The sequence below is a fragment of the Amblyomma mixtum genome, chromosome 3, assembly GCF_055824585.1.
Source record: "Amblyomma mixtum isolate Tamu chromosome 3, ASM5582458v1, whole genome shotgun sequence".
Taxonomy (NCBI): Eukaryota; Metazoa; Arthropoda; class Arachnida; order Ixodida; family Ixodidae; genus Amblyomma; species Amblyomma mixtum.
In genome coordinates this window covers 172,810,430-172,833,879 of record NC_143014.1, presented here as the reverse complement: position 1 = coordinate 172,833,879, position 23,450 = coordinate 172,810,430, and the positions used below count along the sequence as shown (strand labels likewise).

General features: G+C 42.5%; 2 protein-coding genes across 3 annotated transcripts in view; one reads left to right on the top strand and one right to left on the bottom strand.

The window, feature by feature from the left end:
• Positions 1–19,692, bottom strand: part of LOC149352731 (pyruvate dehydrogenase phosphatase regulatory subunit, mitochondrial) — a 78,308-nt gene extending 58,616 nt beyond the window's left edge. Inside the window, exons 1-6 of one of the 2 annotated variants that reach the window (XM_089581947.1) lie at positions 19,506–19,692; positions 12,719–12,963; positions 10,244–10,374; positions 8,116–8,197; positions 4,131–4,212; positions 343–424 (exon numbers count right to left, since the gene is read on the bottom strand). In XM_089581947.1, coding sequence (XP_089438073.1) covers positions 343–424; positions 4,131–4,212; positions 8,116–8,197; positions 10,244–10,374; positions 12,719–12,963; positions 19,506–19,514 — 631 coding nt within the window. In that variant the 5' untranslated portion in view covers positions 19,515–19,692. The remainder of the gene's footprint in view (positions 1–342; positions 425–4,130; positions 4,213–8,115; positions 8,198–10,243; positions 10,375–12,718; positions 12,964–19,505) is intronic. The other variant, XM_089581948.1, reaches the window with a different exon arrangement.
• A 252-nt stretch (positions 19,693–19,944) lies between these two features.
• Positions 19,945–21,361, top strand: eEF1gamma (elongation factor 1-gamma). The gene has a single exon (XM_089581942.1). It carries the CDS (start codon positions 19,976–19,978, stop codon positions 21,266–21,268), a length of 1,293 nt encoding a protein of 430 aa, XP_089438068.1. The 5' UTR covers positions 19,945–19,975; the 3' UTR covers positions 21,269–21,361.
• Positions 21,362–23,450: the final 2,089 nt, after the last annotated feature.

Below are 23,450 nucleotides of genomic sequence, written 5' to 3'. Positions count from 1 at the left end.
TTGGCAAGGAGCATTTCACAGCGTCGGAGAGCTTGGAAAGCACTGCAATAGGATTTCGTTCAAATAGGCTGATCCGCAAAAAGGATTTACACTGTCCGACTTTGTATTCTGGGCTATAACAAGGGAAGTCCACTTACTAAGATCCTCGGATAGAATGAACGCAATCCACACAACTACCGAGTTCATTACAATTAAGTGGGCTCAACTGTAGTAAGCTTTGAAGTCCACCTCTTGTTCAACACATATCTTTTCACCCTTCTCCTTGTTTATTTGCGCAGTCACAAAATACATTCTACGCTGAGCTGCCAACTTGCGCACTTGTCAGAGTCAGCACATACGCACCCATTTCAGAAGCTTGCTGAGCAAACACCTTGCAGACAAGTGAAGGATCTGCCACACCGTCTCCGGGCACCCAAAGTGCACCCTGGGAAGAAGACATGCTGCTCAGAATAAATTAGATAACCATGTTTGCGTTTGAGAGCATGTGTTTGGTTTGAGGTCATAAAGATTTGCTTCCAAAAGTGCCAACCCTGCTATTCTATGACAAAATTGTGCTACTAAGTGTTTTTCAAAAGTTTTCAGGCCATTTGATGTGCAACAGGAGCAGTCACTAAACAGTGTTGTAGTGGTTATGCTGTACTGCTAGCTCTTCAAGTACTTCATTTGGTATATTTTTAAGGTAAGGTAGGTACCTCATGCAGTGGGGACAGCCATTTTAACTGTCGGAAGGCTATGCAGCACAGGGACAATGACAGAAACTCACAACAGGGCACATTAACTACAGTCGGCGGACAAAAATTCGGACCCCTGATTTTTCAGACACACTTGATTACTCAGGCTTTTTTGCAGCACCGTGACATGGCGCATAGAGCTAATGTATAAGAGCATCTGAAATTTCGAACGCATCACAACTGACTGCTCTATTTTTCAGACCTCGTTCGCATTTGCCGCTAATACCCAAGCCGCCATATATAATGTGTACAGTAGAACCTTGTTTATTCAAACTGCAAGGGAGATCAAAAACTTGATCAAACAAAACAAAATTCAAGCTAAACGGGAGCATTTTAAATGGTAGGGCTGATATTCTCCGCGAGTTGGCACATTGGCCCAAGTGGTTTCGAATTCGTTCCTTCTTCGACGTCGTCCGCCGCACATACTTGAATAGCAGCTACAGTTCGTGGAACTCATCTATGCCGAATCTTTGGTCCCCATTACGAGAAGAGGTAGCAGCGAAGAGCACGGAAGGCATACAGATTCATGGAGACAGTGAGCGCGGATGAAAATTTAAAAGCATTTAAAATTTAATTTCCATTTTAAATTAAGGTGACCGTACCCACAGTGAAGCACATCGCAACCCTGACTTTTACACCGTGAAACTGTCAACAACTGGCATTTTGATGACAGACAAGATGCCTCTCATTATACGCAAGCCACCGCAGACTGCATATCGCCAGTTATGATGCCAATTCTGGCTTTGGTCCCCACACTTAATTACGAAAGAAAACGCCGACGAAGCACTTGCTTCAGCTGTTTGTCGGTTCTTGTTGTTTTGCCACCTTCGCCTTCTCATTCTGGGCCCACTGTACTGTGGGTGCAGCACAGCTTCCATAGCAGCAAGTTCGCTTTCATATCTAGGCTTTGTCCGGACCCGTGCGTTCGTCGGCGACATGCCGAAACCAGTACAGCCATCGTACACTAAGATCCTGAAAGTGGTCAGAGTCTGTCGTCTGTGTACACGACATGCGGCAAGATTTAGTCATGAGGAGCTCCAGAATGTGCGCAAAACTACTGACCCCTTCCTCCAGCATAATGGCATTAAGTTAAAATGATACTGTCAATGAAATTTGATTTTTCGGACTGCCCAATTTTTAGAACGTTTTCACAGCGCCTAGAGTGTCAGAAAAATCAGAGGTCGAGTGTATTCCCCACTCATTAACATTGCAACTAGTATTGCCTTACATCATAAAAATAATAAAATAAGAGTGACAACCACTGGCATAGCAATCACAAAACCGCCTGCTTCAACTACGGTGCCGCTTTAAAATATACAGCATGTATACACTTGTTATGGATCTTTTCACAAGGAGGTTGGAGGCAGGTGCCATATCTGACACTGGATTGTGACATGCACCTTACAGCAGCTGCTCATGAAAACTTGAAAGGGTTGACATGTGAAACTCTTGCACGCTGTTCCCAGAGTCCACAAACCACCTGCTCTGCTCTAAGGGTTGTGAAAAGGTTTACCATATTTGCTCGCACAACAAGTGCACTATTTTTGCTGAACAGTTGGTGCCTTTGGGAGGTGCACTTATTTTGTGAGGTATATTTACACCGTGGTCAATCAATTTTTTGAAGATTTCAATTATTAATATCTGCTTTGAATAAAGCTCACAGCAGAAGAAAACTGCTGCTTAATAAAAAAAAGAAAAAGAATATCAATCTCACCCTCTGGTGCCAAGGCTTTGATAAGGCTAATGTGCAGTTTAGTGGCATGATTATATTCAACGTCTTTCAGACAGCATGCGCATGTGCGCAAAAATATTTTACCAACATCAGTACCCAGCAATTTAATAAGAAGCTTAAGAAACCTCTACAAAAACAATGGGAAGTCTGCGCTTGTGTTCAATCACTCAATTTTCCTATCATTGGCACTGTGCTTGAACACATTACATGAGCACAGTGCTAACATTCCGTGAACACCAAATATGCCACATACATCACGTTTACTAGCATAACAAATGGTTTTATGGTTTATGGAGGCTTTAACACCCCAAAGCGACTCAGGCTATGAGGGACGCCGCAGTGAAGGGCTGTGGAAATTTCGCCCACCTGGGGTTCTTTAGCGTGCACTAACATTGCACAGTACGCTGGTCTCTAGAATTTCACCTCCATCGAAATTCAACTGCCGTGGCCAGGATTGAACCCATGTCTTTTGGGTCAGCAGCCAAGCACCATAAACACTGAGCCACCGCGGTGGCTTGCATAACAAATGCACTCACATAATAAATGTGTCCCTAACATTAATCATTGAAATCTGCAAAAAATTGATTGACCACGGTGTAAATATACCTCACAAAATAAGTGCACCTGCCAAAGGCACCAACTGTTTAGCAAAAAAATAGTGCGCTTGTTGCTCAAACAAATATGGTAAACTTTTCACAACCCTCAGAGCAGAGCAGGTGGTTTGTGGACTCTGGGAACAGCGTGCAAGAGTTTCACATGTCAACCCTTTCCAGTTTTATGAGCAGCTGTTGCAAGGTGCGCGTCACAATCCAGTGTCAATTATGGCATCTGCCTACAACCTCTTTGTGAAAAGGTCCATAATATGTGCATACATGATGTATATTTTAAAGTAGTACCATATATGCTTCAAAAAAGTGCAACTGTTGTCAGCTACAGTTCTACTGTAGACACCTTTACATCACAAGTGTTAGTGAGTCATCCTTCAGGTGATAATTAGTGGATGCTCAAAAGAGCCCTGCATGTATTATCCTTATACAATCTGAAAGCGAAACTTTAAAACCTTTTCTGCATGTTTCAGGCTTACACATGGAATAAGTAATGTAATTTCCTCCTTGCTATTACTATCAGCGTAGGCGCATAGCACCTGTGGTACATGAGAAAAACTTCAAAGGGAACACACCACCTGAAGCTGCACAAAAATCCTGTTGTTTATGGTGATCAGGCAAGTAGTAAGAGTAATATTTACTTCATATAAAGTGAACATAAAGTTTTAACACAATTACACTGCCTGTTCATTACACGCATACAACTAAAATTTATAACCAAATGGTTGGAACATTCACCAACCACAGAGATTTGAAAAGCCTGCTTGCTTCCACCCTTGCTTGCTTGCTTGCTTGCTTGCAACACCAACCCATCCAAACATCTATCCTCACTCCACAGATAACTTGCCTCTGATCTCTCACAGCCATCAAATGCAGGAAATTAGCACACATGCAAAGGAAGTCAATATATACCTGCGTTAGATTTCATTCACTATAAATATTTATAAACAATGAAACCCCATGATTGCACCACTTTTACAGCGTGAGTATAATTCCATAAGTGGCCATTAAAACACTTATAAATATATAGAACACATGACAAACGAGAAAAAAGAGCCTCACTTCTAGCAATTCCGTTGTGATTTCTGGAGCCTTCGACTGTGCCTCTGCCGGAGATAGTAAATGGCACTCAAGGTTAAGTGACCTGAAACAGGTGAGAAAACAGCAAAATAAAGACTAAAAAAATAAAATTATTGTCTCCCAGTTAACACCAACCTACAAAACGGACTGCTTAGCATTGTATACTAATTTCAAGGTGCTAGAACTCTCAAAGTTTTCTGCCTAGTCAACACACAGACTTATTCACCAGACAATGTGCAGTAACCGTGCCTTCGGTGGTGCTCAAGCACTTATGTTTCATCAACTTATCCGACTTGCATGTGTAGACTACTCGTATCTCACAAGCATCATTAAAATTAAAAAATGCACCACCCTTTCCCCCTAGTCACCACAGGAAGACTGCCACATTTCCACTCTCTCATAAGTATAACTACATTCTGCCACTAGGGCTTTGCGTAACACCACAACTTATACTTCTCTTTTCACAGTATAATTTGCTGGAAGTCTCACCCTTTCTCCTAAGCTACTGTACCGAATTTACAGACATAATTTGCACCCTCGCATAATTTGCCTACCCCTAATTTATTTATTACCCGGGTTTATTAAAGAAAAAAATTTTTTACTCGCAAATTTTACGCTCCCTGCTGTGCCAGACCACCAACATGCATGTGGGTGTGCGCAAGGCAGGCTTCGGAATACAGTAAAAGCTCGTTAATTCGAACTTCACGGGACCGGGAAAAACGTTCGAATTATCCGATGTTCGAATTATCGAATGGCCGCGAAAAAACCGACAAGAACCATTTGCATTACGGTGTATGTAGGGTATTTACTCGCGTAACGAACCCACTTACATAATGAACCCACCCACCCCCGATTTTTGCCTAAGAATCTGAAAAAAAAAAAAAAAAGCGTCAGTCGGTAACGCTTCCCTCCGTTCGGCACCGTCACGGCCCACAACGCATTTCTTGGCGGCGCGCCAAGATGCTGCGCAGAGATAACATCACTTTTGACGTTAGCTCCAGCAAGGGGGAAGCGAACTTTGGCAGAGTGCCAGCGCTTGTTCGGTTGTGCAAGCCTCGTTTTCAGCACCGTCACGGCCCCCCCCCCCCCCCAACGCATTTCTTGGCGGCGCGCCAAGATGCTACGCAGCGATAACATCACTTTTGACGTTAGCTCCAGCAAGGGGGAAGCGAACTTTGGCAGAGTGCCAGCGCTTGTGCCGGGGTGGGGGGGGCGGTCTCGTTCGCGGCTGAGCGCGTGCTTCCGTTGGCGATCGACCGATGGGTGGAAGCATGGACGACACTCGCAAAGAAAAAAAAAGTTTTTCGCTCGTAATTTGTAGCGCCCGTCCGAAGTCATAGCCTTCATGGGCGTTGGCTGGGACCGCGCTGACAGTGCTTATCGGTATTTTCAAATTAACAGGGCTCGAATTTACGAGCATTTAGTTGCGAGTTCCGGAGGTTGCGCGGAAAAGAGGGTAGGCAGCCGCCAGCGCGGTCGCCAACCCCCTTCCCTCCGGTGCCGCTGGCCACCGCGCCAGTGATGGCGCCATTTAAGCTTTACCCACTCTTCCAAGGTTTTATCTAGTTCCATCTTCTGTCCCCGTTTAGGACATACGCAGCCTCTAACTATGCGGAGGAGGTGCTTTTTTTTTTTTTTTTGGCCACATGCTGTGTGCCAAGCCGCCCAGACGCGGTGGCGCGTAGTTCGTATTATCCGTAACGGAACCGACTCGCTTTCGAATTAACGGGCTTTTTTATACACAGATCTCTATGGAGCTTGGCCGGACCAAGTAGTGTAGTTCGAATTATCCGAAAATTCGAATTATCGAGTTTTGAATTAACGAGCTTTCACTGTATCAGCGTGGTCACATTGCCATGTCCAGCTGCGAAAGATGTGTGTGGTGAGGAGATGAACAGTAAGTTGTTTGCCCAGCTTGCTTCCGCTGGCAGTCGCTTTCCCGGACAAACAGCTGTGAAAGCAAACTTCTGGCAATCTCCAGCTAGGGCAAACCATTTGCTGTTTGGTTTGCCGCTAGTCATCCAGGCCACATGAGAGGGCGCCGTTTCATCATCTTTTTTTATCTCCATTTGCATTTCACTGCTTGCTTTGTGATCGTGTCGCTGCAAATTTATTGCTCTGAGCAGATCATGCGTCGTCATGCCATCCCGCAGGGAACTAAATGTGGGGCAGGGTGGGAGGGAGTATACGTCCTATAATTGGAATCAACTTTTTTTGAGGCCAGCGAGGGGTGCAAGTTGAGGGGGTCGATGTATAGGCGGCAATATACAGTATACTATTATATCACACATTATGACCTTTGTAGAGGTCCTTTAGGATGTGCTCACAAAATTTTCGTGTAATTAGCACACCTCCTTTTTGAAGCCGTAATTTAAAGAAAAAAGTGTGCAAATTATGCAAGTAAATACGGTAGTTACGCACACTTTTTTATAATCTTTACAGTCAAAGAGTAGACTGCTCTAACTTAAAATATCAGGTAAACAAGTGGTCTAGCGCAACTCGAGCAACGGCTATTGAAACTGCAAGCTGTATAGCCTTGCTGTTCCCCTACATTTTTCACAGAGGCAAAAACTGTGTCAGCTTGTTCTTTTGCCACATACCACTATGTCTAATGTGTAAATGCCCTTGGCTTTGCATGTTCTGTCCATTCTGTGTTGCCTGTTACTCCACCCAACATGTAATGTTTTATTAAAATGCCTCCGAGATGAATAAGATAAAATAAGGTGAAATTATTTAGTTGCTGCAAACCCCAATATAAAATGTCTTTCACAGTTTTTGTAACAGCAGGAAGGTTACACCAGCACTAAGAAAAGAACACACAAGGCACGAGGCTGTAACATGAAACTATAGGGCGTATTCACCGACGTTAAAGCAGCCACCATTTGGTAGTCTGTGGAGCACTGCAAAATGCCGCCAGCATGTCTAAAGGGATCATCGCCTCCTGCTGCAGTGCTGAAGCTATGTGCTGGACAAGAAAGTGGCACCTGTGACGTCACATAGGTATCTCCTATAAAGTGACCACATACTGATAGATTACTGTTCAATGATGTTAAATGCATAGATTTTACCAAAACCAAGGTCTCATCATAAACATTAAAACCTGCAGCACCTCACCATATGCTTTTCTCTATTGTAAGTGATGATAATATAAAGAGAGCAACTTCTATGGCCGTGCCTCACAAACTGTTGCCGGAGGATAACAGCACTTAGAATGTTAGAATGTAATAAGGCAACATAATTTGTGGCCTAGAGCATTATATATATATATAGCACAAAAAAGATAAACGTACTTGGTTGCTAGAGGTAAAATGCGAAATTCAGAAACGCTTCATTCAGGTAAACAGTTATTGCTAGTTGACATTTCGGACAGAGCAAAAAGGACAGGCTCTGTCCGAAACGTCGACTACCAATAAATGCTTACCTAAATGAAGCGTTTCTGAATTTCGTATATATATATATATATATATATATATATATATATATATATATATATATATATATATATATATATATATATATAATGCACAAATAATAGACTGCAAACCACAAAAAAAATCAAAATGGCAAAAATTGACCGAAGCAGAGCCATTCAACTAGACAGGCACTAGACATTAATATTTCCTAAAATAAACTTAATGAAAAATTTTCGCATCACCACATTCTTAACACTACTATTCGGCTTGCATGCAGTTTTCACTAATTCCAATTTTTTTACACTATGTTGCTACTTTCAATGCAGCCTGCTTCTAATGCAATGCCTGGATTTATCAAAAAGATTGATGAAATCTGCTACTATGCAATAATCGATTTAAAAAACTGGGTAAACAAATACACAACAAAAACTCTTCTGCACTTGGAAGCAAAGCACCATGTTAGCTTTTTATGCATTCCATTGTGAAGTGACAGCTATAACAAGACATAAGTGTACCTTTTACATTGCAATAGGCCAAATCAGGTTTCAACTTACGTTGCCATTGCTGCCAGCCGCTTGAAGTAAAACAGGCGGTCTTTTGTTCGAGCAAGGAGAAGGCTCCCGCACTGGTTCCATCCTGAAGAAGATACCACAGCTTTCAGAGAGCCACATAAGCAATTGCTCTGCATAATCGAGTGCATTTTTGATCACACATTATTAATAACGAAAACTGAGTGCTTCCAGCTTGAATCCTTGTGCACAAGGAAAGCTAGAGAAAAATTTATTATTTGTCAATTACTTCATCATTCTTTTGCCCTTACAGGCCTGCTTTCTTCACTCAATAGAGTTTGTGCACTGCCTCAGCCTGCAAAAGTGCCGCATTAATATTGGTGTCCTCTGATGTTAAATCTACTTTTCCTGCAAACAGTGAAAAGTGAGCACCTTTATGAGTAGCTCATTTCTCACAAGATACACAAATACGAAATAACAGAAAATTTAGAAAAAATTTTGTTCCATAAAAGCTGGAACTAAGGGCAACTACCCCACAGTCGTTGATAGGGACATGGCTAAGCGGGCGGCTCCAGAAATTTTTTATGGTAGTACACCTCTTCCCATTCCTTCTCTTTTTTTGGCACTTTACACTTATCCCCCAGGTTCTGTTATAGGTATCATAATAAGAGCACCATAATGAGCATCATCATATTTGACATCTTAATAATACATTACATCAACTACAAATTCATTAGTGGCATAGCGTCCAACACCTTATTTGTTTGTTCCGCCAGTAAAACACAAGTTTCATTTTGGCTGAAGTTTATCTGTGGTGAAATGGGGTTTACCGGCACCACATGTTCACCAACAGTCAGTGGTCATTCCAAAGCCTGCGAGCAGTGTGCCCTCAGCATTAGCACTGCCTCTGCCACGTAGATAGGCAAATTGTCATCGTTACAATGGCCCCTCTGGAGAAAGGAGCCATCCTGACAATTCAAGGTGCGGTACACATCACGGGGTCATGATAAGGCTTGAAGCAGCTGATGTGGACTGCTTCAAAGCCACAATGGCAGAGGTCGGAGGAGCTTGTTGTGGGGATTGTGCCTCCCAAGTGACCTGAGCGATCTGTTGCACATTCCCCAAGCACTGCTGGTTTGCATAGTGGCACTCTTCGGCATACTTGGCAATTTTAGAGGCAGCTGCACAGTCTGAGGCATCACGATGGAAGGGAAGAGTTGTATCAAGGCAGGCTAGTAGGTTCACGGCCATAAAAGAGAAAGAATGGAGAAAATCCAGCAGGGGACTGAATGGTGATACTGCAGGCATATGCGATGAATGGAAGTACTATGTCCCAAGTTAGAATGGTCGGGACTGATGTACACTGTCAGCAACGGCACAACACCAAGTATCAATGAGCGTGCACTCGGTAATTGCACTGCCACTGCTGTGTAGACAAATCTTCCTCGTTGCAGTGGAAGAGCTTAAGTAAATTTCCTGCTTCAGGTTAGCACAGTTATTTTCACAAGGTGCTTCTTCAAAAACTGCACCTGGTTCACGAACACAAGCGCAGTGGCCCAGTGGGACAGCTAGCAAAAGCTAACCACTTGCATAGTTGCCTTTGTTTTCTGTAGCTGGCAGAACCCTCCATTCTTTATACTATGGTCAACAGTTTGTTATAACTTTCTAGGAGCAATTAGTCATGTATTCAAATGCCTTTTATTTAGAAGTTAAATTTATTAATACCCTGCACATCCTTCATTGCCAGGAAAACAAGAAAATAGATAGTTTGTGTTCCTCTCCATAGCAACAAAAAAATAAAAATGCATGTATACCAAACCTCTGTATCCACCTCCAACCCCACCAAAGAAGTGGAACACTCTCTGAAAGGAATGCCTGCTTATGCGACTAGTCACTTTTATGCACGCACTAGAGAAACTTAAACTCTAAAGTTTAGGTTCATTGCCCAATTTTAACCTCATCGGCCTAGAACCTCTGAAGGGGCTCACAGTGGCAAGAAGGTAAACATGCCCATAGTGTTAAACAGAATACTCATTGCACATTTGCAATAAATTTTTTTGATCATACCGAGGCATTTTCAAGATGTTAGCATGAAATGTCACGTTCCTATGTGTTGAAATGTTGCTGAAACACCATTTGTATTCACGGTAGAAAACCTGTTCAGAGTATGTACCTGTATCAAAGCCTCTGCTTTCAAAATCTTTGTAGAGTTGGATGCTGTACTTCGAAACTCTGCATTCTATTGTAGTAGCCTTCAGCTGTCCCAAGAGCCCAGCACCATGCTTTGTTGAGCCACCTCCAATCCTGAAACAAGCAAAAACAAGAATAGACTCTATTATGATAGTGATGCTGTTCGCCCCAGAGAAAGTTCCCAACACAGCTATAGCTGTAAAAAATTTTTTTAATTATGCAATAACATTTTGTTGGAAAAACCTTTACCATTATAGACATACAAGAAAAAATGAAAGAGATAGAAATGAGGGTGGGGGTACCTAAGGTGGGAAGAAGGGTCATAACCTCCGAGGTGATTCTTCCCTCCCCTGTCCAACAAGGTTACATGAGAAAACTCGTAGACTTTTCAGCCTCTGAGGCAGAGAAGTGACAATTATCAATGTACAGTGCTCCCTACCCTTTGCCATGGCAGCAATGGCTCCAAGACTCACTTGGTTCACGCTGGCAGACATGACCATACTGGGCACATTCTCAAGAGTGCTCACTCCCCAGCCTGCTTGGAAAACATCTTCATTGACCAGCAGCTGAATGTGGGAGTTTTTGATTATGAAATACTACAACAGTGACACTACTATTTACCTTAGAGACAGCTGCTGCAGTGAAATGTCACCTTATATATGCACAAGTGCTTTGTTAAGTATAGAAAAATAGCGAAAACAGACTGCTCAATTGATAATATTTAAAATGTAAGGCACATTTACAACAGGTAACTTCACACCTATGACAGTTACGGCGCTATTTTTGCCCACTCCTTCACAAAGTGAAAAAAGGCAATGCAGTAAGCTTTACTCCCACAGTAACTTTTGCTTCCCTGTTAATCTCCTCTAAAATAAAACTTATAAGCAATTCTCAGAACAGCAAAGTTGCATTAATCACCAGCACTAAAAAAGCAGAGTGCCTTCCTTCTTCTTGTAACACATTACTGACACAACACTGGAAAAACATGTTCTTAGGCATAAAATTACATGGCATACCTACCATTCAGACTAAGAGAACTTAACCTTCAACAGTACAATGAAAAATTACATGCACCACAGCATATGGCACTGCATTAAAACCAACTAACGCAAATGAAAATTCCATACTATATGTTTGGTGCGCTACAAGTCTTTAAGTGTTTTCAATTTTGTTTTGCTGACATGCTGACAGCAATTTTGCCAGATCAGTGATTAAATCTATTTCATTACAAAAGAAAGAAACAAACCAACCGACCACTAGTCATGAAAATATCAAAGAAAAATGATCAGAGCAAATTATCAAAGAAAACTGTTAAACATCAACAGTCCCTACCGAACTTATCAATAAATTGTGTGGTGTAATGGCAAGCAGTAAAATAATCCAAAACACTAATAAGTGGGGCACAGAATTAATTTCCTGCCTGTAAAAAAAAAAAAAAAAATTGCTTTTGAGGAAAGGAAAGGGCGTAAAAATGCCTTGGTTCTCAGTGGAGACCTCAAATGCGCCGTGAGGGAAGAGATGAAGGAGGAAGTGAAAGAAGAAAGAGGTCCATAGTGTAGGGCTCCGGAATAATTTCGACTGCCTAGAGATTTTTAACATGCACTGGCATCTAACATCACACAGGTGACTTCAGCATTTCTCTCCCATCGAATCCTGGCCATGTTTTCATGGAGGCAAAACACAAAAGATGCTCATGTGCTGTGGTTTTGCATTTGTGTTTCAAAGGTCGCAATTCATATGAGAATAATGAGATTGATGTTAGGTTGTAACTAAGAGCATTTTTTTCTGTTTCTATTTGTTACGGTTTATGGCTTATGGGGTTTAACGTCCCAAAGCGACTCAAGCTATGAGAGACGCCATAGTGAAGGGCTCCGGAAATTTCGACCACCTCTAGCTCTTTAACGTGCACTGACATCGCACAGTACACGGGCCTCTAGTATTTCGCCTCCATCGAAATTCGACCGCCGCGGCCGGGATCGAACCCGCGTCTTTCGGGTCAGCAGCCGAGCACCATAACCACAATGATTCACCTGCTGCCCAATCACTAAATGAGAAAAAAACATTGCTCTTTATACACATCAACAATGTTTGGATTGAGCAAAATTGATTTGAAGGTTGTGTACTTCATAAATTTTATATTGGCCCTGGGGCAAGAAAAAGTAGCTGCAATACAATGATGCATTGGGCGACTGATTATAAATCGTATTGAAATGTTGCTCACACCTCTAGCTAGTGAAACTCATATACTACCAACATTTCATGCAACCATAGTAGGTCACAACTTCAAAAAACAGCAGTTTGCAACACTATATCACGGTCCGCAGCATCCTGCAGACTGACAACATAAAAAAAAAAACAATTACAAAGTTAAGACAAACTTTTTGAAGAAAAGTTTTAGTTGTCAAGTAGTATAAAACAATCAGAAAACTTAATTTCCAGTTGAAGAAAAAGTACTTACACTCCTTTTTCAAGGACAACAACATCAGTGAGGCCATGGTCTCGAGCCAAATGGTATGCTACCGAGCAACCTACAACACCACCGCCGCAGATGACAACACAAGCTTCACTAGGCAGGTCCAAGGGGCCAGGGGGTGTTTTCTCAACAGCTTGCGCAGCATTTGCAAGCCGCGAGCTACTGAGAGTACCATACTGGCCATACCGGTAGAGATCTATGAGCCGCAAGGGCAGCCTTGGTGACCTAACCTGCATAGCAAGAGGAGCAATATTTGATGAGAAACATTAACAAAGACAGAATCATTGTGAAAATACAAAATTAATATAAAGCAGTGTATTTATAATTCCTACAGCAGTGTCCTTTCACACTAGCAGCAGCATACTAAAATATTCTCTGCAAGAACAGTACGCAGCCATAGAACTTGAAAGAAGCAGAGTTTTTTAGAGGAGACTGTGATAAACTACAGAAGTGATTCTATGTTACCTAACAAAAGAATTACAGATAAGTCGGCACTTATACAACTGTCATCAGCTTGCTCGTCATGACAGTCTGAATTTTTTTCATTATCTGAAGCATTCATTTTACAGACACAATTATACCACACAATAAAAGCGCCATGACCTAAATACTGTACAACATTCACAATTGAAAGCTGTTCTAATATTGTATTTGTGAGCATTAAGTACACAAAACTGCCCACTGATGTCAGCTCTCAACCAAAAAAAAACTTTCCAGGCAACAATCTAAAGCATACAAGAAGAGCTTACTATAAAATTATTCTGTTCTTTGGCTAACCAAACATCTCCAGATAATGAATATGTCCCCGTTCCCTAATGTTTATCAGAGAAAAATATCACTCACCAGCATGTTCACCACACAAATGCTAATGATCAATAAAGAAGACTACAAATAGCAACTTTCCAAATACAAAAAAGTAAAAATCCAACTCATAATTTATCAGATATGTGATCAGTGCTTAGGAAGGACATACCACAATGCAAAGGCATAAACAAAACAGGCCTTGAAAGGCATAAAAAATCATTAACTTGTCTACAAGTCTAATAAAGTATAATTTCCAAGTTTATTTGACTCTAAATAAAAACAGACATTTAAAAATAGTAGCATAAAGACTTAAAGCAATGACAACAGAAACCCAAATTAATCAAGCCGCCGCGGTGGCTCGGTGGCTATGGTGCTCGGCTGCTGGCCCGAAAGACGCGGGTTCGATCCCGGCCGCGGCGGCTGAATTTCTTTGGAGGAGAAATTCGAGGCCCGTGTACTGTGCGATGTCAGTGCACGTTAAAGAACCCCAGGTGGTCGAAATTTCCGGAGCCCTCCACTACGGCGTCTCTCATAGCCTTAGTCGCTTTGGGACGTTAAACCCCATAAACCAAACCAACCACCAAATTAATCATGGGCCAAAAATACAAAATTTCAGAAGACATCCAGGCAATTTCATTATGATCTTTTTGCACATAATAACTTCCATTTTACTGACTTCAAGCCTAGTGCTCAGTAATTAAATGTGTATGCAAAAGTTGGTGACACTTAAGGTACAGTAACTGTTGGGTTAAAGGAGTGGAGACAACAAATTTTTTGGATTGATGAGTCCACCATTATTAGTAAACATGAATCCCTATGTGGAATTTGTCAGCGCTCACATAATTTGTAATTGAACTATTGTCACCTCTGTAATTTCAGTTTTGGTTTCACTTGTCAGACGACTGTCGTGGCATCACGAAATGTGACCACGTGAGGCATACAAAAACTGAAAATAACCACTGCTTTGTCACTTTAATTCATTCAAGTTCTTACGCTAAACTGTTCCAGAAGCCGGAATGGCAGCAAGTGAATGAAGAGCTATTATATTGCAGATTTTGTGTTCCTTTTGTAATATACTGGTAACTTAAACCGAAACTGAAAATACAGAGGAAAGGAAATTCAATTACAAATTATTTATAGAGCACTGACGAATTCCACATGGTGATCCATGTTCACTAACGGTATACGCATGATTCGAAAAAAAAATACACTACAAAAATTTTGGTGCGTGTACCACTTTAAAAGAAGCAGTGCCATCTTACTGCAGCTCTCCAAGCCACGGCCCGCACATTTTTTTTTTCAGTTGATGTAAAATACCGTGTGTGTTTCCGTAATGCTGAGCTAATAACCACCAAGTCAGACGCCCGTTTGAGGAGGCAGAAGTCACCGGCACAGCAGGCAACCACAGTAGGATGACCATCTGAAGGATGGCTTTATGTTGCAAAACTGCGCAAATACCATTATGTGCGTGTAGTTACTACCCCTTAGGACAACACAGCATTGAACAATTGAACAATCTGAAACCTCACATCAGAAGAAAAGCTTTTCAGAAAATTAATCATGACTCACTGGCAGACACCATATCGTGAACTGTAACCAGTGGAGGCATATACAGGAATAAAACACTATCAAACTTAGTAGAAACACCCAATTTCTAATAACGTTTTTTTTTTAGAATGGTACACAAGACATTAGTATATCCCCAAGTAGAATTCTCCGGCACCCACTTCATAATTTATAATTCAATTTCTTTTTTAATGCTGTTCTCGTTTTGGTTGAATCAACATTGAGGTCATGTGAGGCATACAAAAACTGAGATTTAATAGGTGCTTCATTGCTTTAATTCCCTCCAGCCCTTACAGCAGCCTGTCTCAAGAGCAGGCAGGACAACAAATGAACAAGCAGTTATAAGATTGTTGCTTTTGTTTGTCTAATGTGACTTCAATGTAGTCTCAACTTGCCTGTGATGTCAAAGCCACCATCATTTGTTGGAACCAAAACCAAAACAAAGTGAACTAAATGAACTGAACTATTATTTACCGGGCGTGCGTTAATTCCATGTAGCGATCCATGTTTACTGATCATTTCAGAGAAAAAAACAAAAATTTTATGTCCCTACTCTTTTCTAATGTAGCAACTCCTTTAGATGAAAGCAAGAACTTATTAATGAATGGCTTACATGTTTTACTGTCAAAAGGGATCACTGTTTTGCCTACTGTTGAAAAGAGAAAGAAGTCACAATGGAAGGCAAAGACAAGAATTGCGGAACAGCTTCTGCTGCCACTTCATGAGCCAAGATTCCCTAGTGAAGGCCAAAACAAGAACTTGAGGAAGCATGATGGTCCTCTACATTCTCTGGTGGCCATATCAATTCTCCATATCTTGGCACCTCTACAATGCAGAGAGAGGGAGGTAGAGAGCATTTTGCAGGCCTACACAAGCTGTTCTGCCATCGACTTAACAGGCCCCGTGTTGTGCTTGCATATGGGCTGCCGATTGCCTGCAATTAGGGCAACTTGTGCATCAATATCTGCTACTTCATTACTACTTCAAGGTAGGCAGACCCCTTTCCCGGCACAGCTAGCATTAAGGCAGCTCATACTATACGTCAAACACCAAGATGGAATGACAGTGCTAACATGCTGAAAAGAGCTAGCCATCTCATGCATCACTGGCTATCACAGTTTCGAGCAGAATACAACACTTCAAGGTGCTGTTATCAAAGTCACTACAAAACCCTCACCACCTTCATCATCAGCCTGACTACACCCACAGCATATCTCTCCAATTAACCATCTCCCTCACCACCTTACTAGCATCACAACATGTGTCACAAATTATACATGCAAAACCATACATCTAAATAAGGTATCAGATATTATAACACAAAAAAACAAATTGCACAATGTAAATTTTGGGACCTGCCTAAGTTCATTTTAACTTTCCAAGTAGCTCAAATAAGAACACAGAGTTACATTTCATCAAATAAACACAGAAGTTTTGTGCTGAAACACAGAAAAAGCCGGCAAAAGAGGTTAGGGCACTTTTAACATACTACTACAGAAGAAGATAGAATGAGGCCCTCAATATGACATACCTATGAAGGAAGCCAACAGACAATGAAACCAAGGAAGGCATAATGGAGTGATTTTTAAATTTATCATGCCTTGTGCCTTCCTCTAAAAAATCAATCATTTTGATCACCGATAATTTAGTAGTGTGGATTATTTTTTAACTTAAAGATAATTATTAGAAAGTAAAGAAAAGACAACCGCATGCAGCTGGTGGGATCAGAACCCACAAGCTCTGCATGTTGCATAAGGTGCTATACCAACTGAGCTATGGTGGCGACTATCCAACCCTTTACTTTCCGAGTGGATTTATCCTGTGTGTAGCCTACCATTGAGAGTGTTCACCAGCACTACCCTTGACCACAGCAGCAGACGCAGAACATCCTGTAATACTGCAAGAACCATGTGGAACATGACCAAGCAGTGAGAGTAGCAGCTGTGCTCAAACACTCTTTTGCTACCTATGGCATCAAGATCACTTCTGGTTCTGGCAGTACCTCATGCAACATGTGGTGGTCATGGGTTCAGATCCCACCGGAGGCATGTAGTTATTTTACACATAAAAAATAATTGCACTATAAATTCCCCACTGATCCACCTGACAAATAAAAAAGTAATCCCCCAAGCCTTCCTTGGCTTCAATGATAGTTGGCTTTCTTTCTATGTACTACAGAAAAAGGCCCTTCAGACTAAACGAAAGGTTATTGTGGTTATTATGAGCTATCTCACGCTTTCATACAACAGTTTTAAATAAGTAGGTCCATTTTTACTAACACATGAAGAACACGCACAAAAAAAAAAAACTGGGACACTTAAGCTCTGCCTTAAGTGTATGAAGCGATGCCGTTTAATGGCCATATACGAAGAATTGGTAATTGTTGACTTTACATTCACAGATCCCTGGGAGTCCTCATACCACTCCTGGCACAGTGGTGCAACAGTTAAATGATGCACCACTGCCCTGCAATGGCAGGTGCTGACACCGGTGGGACTTGTGCGACCCAGGTTGCTCTTCCTGGGCAACCTCTAACGGCCAGTCAATATTTAATAAGCATAAGAGGGTTCTCACACAGCTTCCACCCTCGCCGTTCGATGACGTTCTACGTCACACCAGCGGTAACTCAGGACGTTCTACGTCCGCCGCTTACGAACGTGGGTGGCGCTGATGAACACTCTCAAGGTTAGGTTATTTGTAAACATAAATACCCCCGAAAGCAGAAGAATTGACAGCCGTCGCCGTAGCTCAGAGGTAGAGCACCGGACGCGTAATTTGGAGGTCGTGGGTTCGGATCCCACCGGCGGCATGTGGTTGTTTTTTCTTCTGCTTTTCTAATCAATTAGCTTTAAGCGATAACATATTCAGTAATATTCTAACCTAATCAACACCGCAAAATAAATAAATAAATTTAAAAAAAAAATCCCCTGTGCCCCTTGGTTTCTGTGGCTGTTGGCTTCTCTCACCTCACACAGTGGTCAGTCTGCTTACAATCCGGTGAGCAGGTTGTGATGGCGCCACAAGGTCACGTGACCTAGGTGGCCTGCCTAAGTTGCCGGTTGCTCCGGCTGCGAGGCTTTAGTTACCAATGCCGGACAATTTTTTCCAACATGGGAGTACTAACGCTCTCACATTAAAAACCCAAACTCAAAAAGCAGGCCAAATGTTTGACTCACAATTCCCGTCTTGCTCACCATTCAAGCATTCAAAGGCTTGAGTGGTTAGTTGAGCATTTGTTGTGTTACCATGCAAGCATTTTTTTCTGTTAATTTTTCACCTGTTTTATAGAATTTTCTAACCATCAAAATAAAAACATCCATACAATCACCATCGCAAGGGTAACTTAAGGTATCTTTATGAATTCTAGCAAGCTTCACTGTATATTGCCTACATGAAGACCGGAGGAAGGGTGAATAATATGGAATATAGTCACACAGATGATCAAATGACACATAAAGGAGACCAGTAGTGTTTGCAGGCCGATTTTCACAATAATATATGCACTCTGAATGGAGTTCTGCCATGGTAAACCGCTTTAACAGCCTGTCTTAGTCAATCTTTTCCAGATACAGAGGCTACATCTTCAACATTTATTTACAATACCCTTAAAGACCCCCCTTATGTAGTACACAAAGGGGGTAATATGTAGTTACAGTGTAGTTTATGGATGGAGCAGTGATGAAACCCTGCAATCTTCACTTCAAAGCTGCGGCAAATGGCAGCATTTCATATCAAACAAGTGCAAATGTTGTACCGACACGGTTTGCAGCGCTCGCTGCATGTATTGGTGCCGCTTTATGTTGATAGTGCTTAACTTGTTCAGCATGAAAACAGCACTGGGCTCAGCTAGTGTCGAGATGAACTGGTAAGACCGAATTTTCACTAGAACAGCAGCAAAAGCCATCAAAAGTATCTGGACGCAACAGAATGCCAACTACCTTCAGTAACTCCATGCAAGTGGCAATGAGAATTCCAGCCAATCGATTTCTCATTTTGTTTATATCCGCCAGTTTTCCTTCGTGCTTGACAGCCATCTTTCACACAACCCAGTTTCTGGGTGATGGCTAGCAAATATTGCGGCTTGGACATGGATCTATCCCAGGAATATGAGTTTGAAGGTTCCAGATACAAATCCCATGCATCTTTTGCACAAGTGAAATCTTTAGGACGAATTCTCATCTCCTTTTATGCTGACAATAACACCTTAATACCGTTCACAGGGAAAACAGTGATGACAAGGCAAATAATGCAACAAAATGGTGCGAATAATACCTGGTGCCAAATAAAACGGTCGCCACGTTTTCAAACATGTGCAAAACGCAGTACGCCACAAAACTCCGAACAGAAAACTGAAACTAAGGAAGGTCAAACGACGTCACCAGGTGCAACTGTGATCACTTACTGGTGTCATGTTTGTCAGCCACAGACAGGGCACTTTTGTATATATCACAATTCAATTACGGTGTTCTTTCTTTCTAGCCCGAGCACAACCACAGCCTCTTTCTTCATGCAGAGTAACATTACAACAAAAATTATACGACAATACTGCTAGCACCAGCACACCGCTGCGCGCCGCCGCGCTTGCAAACTGGATTTTATGTCGATGTTGCTGCTGAATGCAGCGCATAATCCATACGACGTGGGCAACGTAGGATACACGCAACTCATTTTAGCAGCTTACATACAGCAAATAATATTAACATAAACAATTATAAACTAATGTATTTGCTTTATGTTACGTTATTTTTTGTTTTACGCTGCCATCCTCAATTATTTTTACCTAGGCAGTACACATATCAATCGCTAGGGGGAGAAGCAAACTTTTCTTTGAGCGCATTGTCCTGTTTCGCCTCCTTTTCGGCGCTGGTCAAGATGGCAACCGGTACCCTGTACACGTGGAAGGACAATTTCCGTGCCCACAAAATCCTTATTGCTGCCAAATACAGCCAGTTCAAGCTCAAAGTATGCTGCGACGCCCCAGACTTCGTATTCGGCGACACCAACTACTCTCAGTCTTTCCTCGACAAGTTCCCGCTTGGCAAGGTACCGGCTTTTGAGACTTCCGACGGTCAAGCGATCACCGAGAGCAATGCCATCGCCTTTTACGTCTCGAACGACCAGCTTCGCGGCAAGAACCTGCTCGAACAAGCGCAAGTTATCCAGTTTCTCACTTTTGCTGACTGCGAGATCCTGCCACCAGCTTGCACGTGGGTGTTTCCCTGCCTCGGGGCCATCCAGTACAACAAGCAGGCCACGGAGCGCGCGAAGGAAGACGTGAAGAAAATCTTGTCATACCTCAATGCTCACCTGCTGTTGAAGACCTACCTGGTCGGTGAGCGCATCACTCTCGCTGACATTGCAGTTTTTACTGCCCTCTTGCCCCTCTACAAGCTGGTCCTAGAACCTGCCTTCCGAGGCCCATACTCAAATGTCAACCGATGGTTTGACACCCTTGCCCACCAGCCCGAATTCCAGGCTGTGCTTGGGGAGGTTGAATTGTGTCAAAAAATGGCCCAGTTCGATGCAGCTCTCTACGCTGAGGTCCAAGGCAAGGCTGGAAAGAGCGCTGGCGCGTCCAAGAAGGCAGAAAAGAAAGACGCGAAGCCGAAAGAGGAGACCAAGCCCAAGGCGGCCCCGGCCCCAGAACCCGACGACGACTTAGAACCGGCACTAGCTGAGCCCCCCAAGAAGGATCCTTTTGAAGCTTTCCCCAAGGGAACGTTCAACATGGACGACTTCAAGCGCTGCTACTCGAATGAGAGTGAGACGGTCTCAGTCCCATACTTCTGGGAGAAATTTGATAAGGAGCACTACAGCATCTGGTTCTGCGAGTACAAGTACCCAGAGGAGTTGACCCAGGTATTCATGAGCTGCAACCTGATCTCTGGAATGTTCCAGCGCTTGGACAAGATGCGCAAGCACGCTTTTGCTAGTGTCATTCTTTTTGGCGAGGATAACAACAGCAGCATCTCTGGCATCTGGGTTTGGAGGGGACATGAGCTGGCTTTCAAGCTTTCGGAAGACTGGCAAGTTGACTACGAGTCTTATGACTGGAAGAAGCTGGATGCTGACACACCCGAGACAAAGAAGCTGGTCGATGAGTACTTCAAGTGGGAAGGCGACTTTAATGGCAAGAAGTTCAATCAGGGCAAAATATTCAAATGAGCCCATATGTTATACGCACAAGTTAGTGCCAGCCTACCAGTTAACTTGAAGTCTTTTGGATTAAAATGGCGAAATAAACCATGCTGATATGCATTCTCCGGGTGTCATTTTTGCAGTCCCCTCTGCTTGGGGCAACTTCTTGAATTGTACCATGCTCTGCAGTAGCTTGATGTGGGTTCACACGCATGCTGCTGCAGTGCACGGTTGCAATTGTTGCCATGATTTGAACCTTGTTTTGGCTGGCTGAAAGGCGTATGTGCTAGCTTTGTATGCTTGTAAACTGTAGCCCTAATTGCAGCAAGTTGTGTCAACATGTGTTCAGTGTTTGTGCAGTGGGAATAGCCACATGTTGCTTGGCAAAGAAAAGTTTGCCTACAAATGCTGCATCATGGGCTGTTGAAATTTTTGCCTATCGCAAAAGTCCAGATGTTGGCAGGTAAAGGCACACTGGGGTGTTCTCCCAATGAAGGAATAGTGGTTATGTGCTTGCATTTCAGTGTAGATAGATTGGTGCAGAATTCCTGCACACTGCCTTCACGTTGGTTTAGGTAGCAACCTGCTGCCAAGGAATTTTTACTTCGTACATGAAAATGTATACTTTCATACTTCGTTAACCCCCAAGCATGTGGATTGGCGGTTATTGGGTTTGGTGAGAAGTGGCCCTGCCCACACTGCCTAGGGCATAGCAGATTTGCTTACAGTAAAAGTACTTGCCAGGGCTATGAAACTGACTACATAACTGACAGTCTAGGAGCATAAACCAGCAGTTCAGCCTGCCTTCTCGCTTTGCAATCGTGCATGCAAAAAGACAGCCTGGCTCTGCAAGTGACATAGGAAGAAGAGCTTTATTATGACAGACTGTACAAAACTAGTACTCTTGTAAAGGTCCAAAGTTATTCGTTCAGTTCATGGTTTATTACACTAGAAAGTGGGTGAAGGCACCATTCTGTACCCATCCCTAAGTACAACTTTAAAGAGGTACGGCTTTCAGTGCGAAAGCATTGCTAGTCCCATTATGAGAAAACCCAGCGACTGCAAGAAAAATGGGTGATGTCATGAAGCGGCCGTATGACACACCCAGCAAGCCGAGCACCACCATTTCAGACAATCTTATGCATGCTGTTCCTCTATATATACTCCCCACTGGCCAACCAACGTGGCACCAGTTTTGTCGACAACATTCGTACCAAAATTGTGATGAAGTCGTAGAGTGTTCAGATTGGTGTCCTACAATTTCTTGTTGCATATAGCTTACATGTGCTAGTCAAGTAGTCAAGCCGATGACATATGCGCCTTCAAATGTATGCCTTCCCAAAACACCATCTCTTCCCTTTGGCACGGTTTGGCACCGAGATGTCAGACAGTTAATGCGTGGTATCCTTTCCTCAAAAACCAATTTTCGTATCAAAATTGTGATGCAGCCAGTCATCGTACAGCATTCCAGGTGGTGTCATACACTCGCGTATATGGGTGGATGCATTCCCACATGTAAGCAGTCTTAAGTGTACCTGCCAAATTTTTTTTATTCAGTATATGTGGGATCCTTCATTATCACGTAAAACCTGGATTTACCTGATTCCTGCACCCTAAACAGGTAACTTAAATAATGGATTAAGCCTAATTTCTACCCAATGCACCTTCTAGGAAACGTTTTTCAGTACACAAAGCTGAAAGCTCTGCACAAAACTTGGTGGATACGTTGTGCTTATTCCAGAAGTGTGTTTATGGTTAAATGGTGATCTGAAGCCTCTTGCCTTTACTGCAGTTGCGGCCTAATTTATGGCTAAGTTCGAAAAGTATGTCAGAAATGAGGGGCCAAAACACAGGTACTAAGCAGACGCCTTGTCAGCATCAACTAATGAAGTGCTAACCACACTGTCAACATCCTGCTCCAAGTTCTTGCTAGTTTCAGGTGGCTGCTGCATGTGATGTTGAATGAATGTTTTTGCGATGTACAAATGTAGGTACATCTTGCATGGACACAGAAGTGCTACGTAGGAGATAGTATATGTGCCAAAACACTAGTAATATACGATAAAAAAAACCTCGGCAGTTCTTCAATGCAACCTGCCATTTCTGTGCTATTTTCAAATAAATGAGCAAACAATACGGCATTTTGTGTGCCACACAAAAACAAGCACTAGTAGTGAATCGTCTTATGCTACAAGAAATGATCTGAAAA